The sequence below is a fragment of the Lolium rigidum genome, chromosome 2 (genome assembly GCF_022539505.1).
Source record: "Lolium rigidum isolate FL_2022 chromosome 2, APGP_CSIRO_Lrig_0.1, whole genome shotgun sequence".
NCBI classification, from domain to species: Eukaryota; Viridiplantae; Streptophyta; class Magnoliopsida; order Poales; family Poaceae; genus Lolium; species Lolium rigidum.
The window spans coordinates 277367671-277371517 of record NC_061509.1 but is presented as its reverse complement, the minus strand read 5'-3'; the positions used below and the strand labels follow the sequence as shown (position 1 = coordinate 277371517).

At 45.7% G+C, this 3847-nt stretch overlaps 1 protein-coding gene across 1 annotated transcript; it reads left to right on the top strand.

Moving 5' to 3' along the window:
- The first annotated feature begins 1576 nt into the window (after positions 1-1576).
- LOC124688891 lies at positions 1577-3419 on the top strand. The gene is made up of 4 exons (XM_047222506.1): positions 1577-1622; positions 1728-1806; positions 1911-2828; positions 2972-3419. Exons 2-4 carry the CDS (start codon positions 1780-1782, stop codon positions 3404-3406), a joined length of 1380 nt encoding a protein of 459 aa, XP_047078462.1. The 5' UTR covers positions 1577-1622; positions 1728-1779; the 3' UTR covers positions 3407-3419.
- The last annotated feature ends 428 nt before the right edge of the window (positions 3420-3847 follow it).

Sequence of the window (3847 nt, the reverse complement as noted above, 5' to 3'; positions counted from 1 at the left end):
AGAAGCCGCGGATGAGTTTGTCAAACTAAACAACGATGTCGCGATCTCTGCAGAAAATTATACGGGAGCTACGGGTGCTGTCATTAGGGATGATGGTGGTATGTTCGTTGCAGTTAGCTGTCGCGGTATATCGCATGTCGCAGATGAAGCCATGGCTGAAGCCATTGCCCTTCGAGATGGTCTCCTCCTTGCGGGACAACTTGGATGCAATAGGATTGAGGTAAAACAATTGGAGATTGTTGACACAATGCAAAATGGAGGAAACTCTACTAATGATGCACCCACCGTCTATGAGGGTTGCTCTTTTCTAGCTCGTAATTTTACTCATGTTAAATTTGATCATTGCCCTAGGGAAAGCAATATTGTAGCTCATACTTTGGCTTGTAATGCGGAGGAACCTCAATCAATAGTTTGGCATGAGGATCCGCCTAATTTTATTTTGAGCCTTTTGGAAAAGGGTTAATTGGATCTATGCCTCTCCAATTTTCACCACTTGGAGAAATGCCATTACAAAAACTGGATTTGGACATATGCCACTCTAACTCTCCAATACCTCTATGTATGCCATTTTGTGCACTTGAAAAGAATAATGGTCACTTAATGAATATTTCTATAATTGTGCGTCAAATCGCGGAATTTTTGCTATAAAAATAAACGACGTACTATCTTGCAATTTTTTAATAATATTTCAGGTCAGATGCATCTATTTAGTATCTAGATATATCTAAATTTAGACAAATTTTAGATAAGTTTGATGAGAGGTGGGAGTAGTAGAGATTCGGCTACCGGTTAAGATGCTCTTGCGGTTGCGGCCTGTTTTGAATCGAAATCGAACAGGTTCTCACATAAATAAACGAAATAATGCACCATAAAAAACGTACAGTAGTAATAAACAATGTATATACTCCGTAATTAAATAAGAGAGAAAAAAACAACTCCAACGTGAAGCTTCTCGCCTGATTGTAGCAGGCAATTGTAGCACGTGGCATCCTCCGTCCTCGCATGAATCTCGGAGGACCGATCGAGGGCAATTTAGACAAAAATAACTTAATGTTGAAATAAATTTCAAAAGTAAACCTTCTGTGGATCTAACCCTTTTATGTCACGTCTGTCACCATAGCGTGGCACCTCAATGGTGTGCCACGCTTTGGGTTGGGGTGCGGCAAAAAACAAGTGCAGCGCCATGGTCTCGGGCGTGGCATCCCATTGTGTGGCGCCGTACGCTGGGGCCACACACAATATGATGCCACGCCCTACCCTACGGCGTGACACGAAGGGGTTAGATTCGTGAATTTGTTTCGCTGATATTTATTTTTCAAAATTATTTTAACTTTAGGTTAGTTTTGTGCAAATTGCCCCGATCGAGCAGCCACACCACAACCTTCTCCGCCGCTCCCTCCCGCTGTCGGTCCATCCGCGCCGCCGCCTGTCGCCCAACCGCACCACCACATCCTGCTCCTCTCCGCCACCGCGTCCTGCCACGCTTTGCCGGCGCTTCCCGTCCTTTGCCCATCGCCGGCGCCGTCTATTCCCCACTCCGCCACCCCTCCTGCCCCCACTCCCCTGCCGCATAATTGCACACCCGCCGGTACCTGCTCGCCTACACCACCTCCGAATCAGCGGTAAAGCAACGGTTTCTTTTGGTTAACTTCAAGAATCATTACTCCGAATATGAGATTTTCTTCTCTGCTTTCGGTGAAGGAGTTCTCCTTCTATCTTATTCGCAGGAAGCAACATCACACCAATAAGCCCGGCCAGGAGTTGTTTATCCAATCAGCCATGAAGAATGGTCGCCGCAGACGCAATGTAAGTTACTGCTTCTTTTGTTCCTGCTCTTCTGTCCGTCACCTCACCTAAGTATCATCCTCAGACAATGAGTTTGTCGCTTCCACCCGCTAAATGCAATGCAGAAATCAGCTCGCAACGAAGCCGCCACTGCTACGGGGAGCAGCGACATGATCAGCAAGCTGCCCGATGACCTCTTGCTCAACATACTGGAGAGGGTGGACACCCTCGACGCGATAAGGACATGCATCCTATCCAAGCGAATGCTCAAGCTCCCGGCCATGTTCTCGCGATTCGACATAGATATTGCTTCCATTGCACGACACACTGATGAATCTTGTGGTTTCACCCTTCGGGATGTGGTCCGCATCAATGGCGCCGTGGCTGATGTCACTGAAAACATCATGTTTGGGAGAAGCAGGGATATCACCATCCGCAAGCTGCGCGTGAGGTTCATCCTCAGGCGCTATGACTGTCTCTCCATCGGCACATCTGTTGGCCGTGCAATGGCAACCAACAAGGTTGAGGCAGCAGAGTTTGAGATCCTTACGGAGAAGGTTCACGAGGGTTGCACGCCGGCTGATCTGCTCAACTTTGCGACACAGTTCAATACTTTTCTTGGTGCTTCTCCAGATGCATTCGCTGGCCTTACCTGCCTGCGGCTGAGGAATATGAGGTTTGGTGAATCTGGCATTCCCAACATCCTCAGCACTTGCAAGTGCTTGAAGTCTTTGCACTTAACCTACTGTGACTCTGGGATAAATTATGTGCTACAAGTTGAACATGATCAACTCGTTGAGTTTTTTATCGACTATGGACATTTTCAAAAAGTGGAGCTCGTCTGTCTACCGAAACTCGAACGGGCGAGCTATAATAATTGGGTCTCTTGTGAGGATCCTCTGTCTTTTGGCTTCGTCCCACGGCTTTCAAAGCTAAGCCTCACGAAAGCTGGGACTCGTTCACACAAGACCCTAGAGTTAAGTCAGCTCCTTGCTGATGTTCCCTCCATAACCGAAATGCATCTGGATTTTGAAAGTGAAAAGGTACTCGCTGTAGTCATTTGTCTTATTTCTACCCTATGATTGTTATATGTAAATGTACTAAATTTAAGCAAGTCTTCTCTGCCATTAAGAGTGTAATTTAATCCAACCTGTCATCAACTTTTGGTTTGCTTTTTCTGTCACAGATTTGGGTTCTACCAGAATGCCCAACATTGCTTGCTCCTGTGCTCGGCAAACTACAGTTTGTGAATCTGGACAATCTTCCTGAAGGCTGTGATATTGATTGGACAATGTTTATCCTTGAAGCTGCACCATCAGTAAAAGAGCTATGCATCTCAGTACGGGATCATTGGTGCACCATTGTGACAGACAAGAAGCTTCGACAGGAATATGGCTACCTCGACAAAGCTAACGTGGCGTGGAAGCCATCTGCTTCTAACTTCAAGCACAAGAACCTGGCTAAGCTTACCATTTACGGCTTCCAACTTGACGACAATTTCGTGCGATACATCAGTTGCAGCCTAGAGTTTGGGGATGGCCTGGTCTCATGTGGTTCATTCCTAGTCCTAAGTGAATTAGGACATGCAATGTGGTCTTGTGTGGTTCACTTCTGTTCCTAGTTGAATTACGACATGCATGGTATCTGTAAGATTTAGTCTAAGTATTAGTTGCGAGAAGATTCTGTTGTGGAACAGTTCGCCAATGTCCTCAAGTGTTTTTTGTTCGATTTTACATTCAGTTCTATCTGTGGCTGCTTTACATTGTGTTCCCTTTCGATCTTCTTTCCCTCCTTGTTTTAACATTTTCTTGCTTGGACTATGGCACTTTCCATCCTGCAGGCTGCAGCGTGTGCACATGTTAATACCTAATCTCCTGGGACCGAGAGAACAATCTGGTAGAGTAAAACATGGGAGCAGGATGTTATATCAACCTGGAGTACAAAACTTTCTCTTTACAGGAACCTTGAATTACCATTCAATTACCATGGAAGCATAGATGTAAAAGCCGCTATATTTGTACACTGGTCCAGGATGAAATTGACAGTACATAGTAGCAGGACC

Bases quoted from the DNA above. Each gene is read 5' to 3' on its own strand.
- LOC124688891 (XM_047222506.1), top strand. From the start codon at position 1,780: ATGAAGAATGGTCGCCGCAGACGCAAT. The intron at 1,807-1,910 runs GTAAGTTACTGC...AATGCAATGCAG, and splicing joins ATGGTCGCCGCAGACGCAAT to AAATCAGCTCGCAACGAAGC. The intron at 2,829-2,971 runs GTACTCGCTGTA...TTTCTGTCACAG, and splicing joins TGGATTTTGAAAGTGAAAAG to ATTTGGGTTCTACCAGAATG.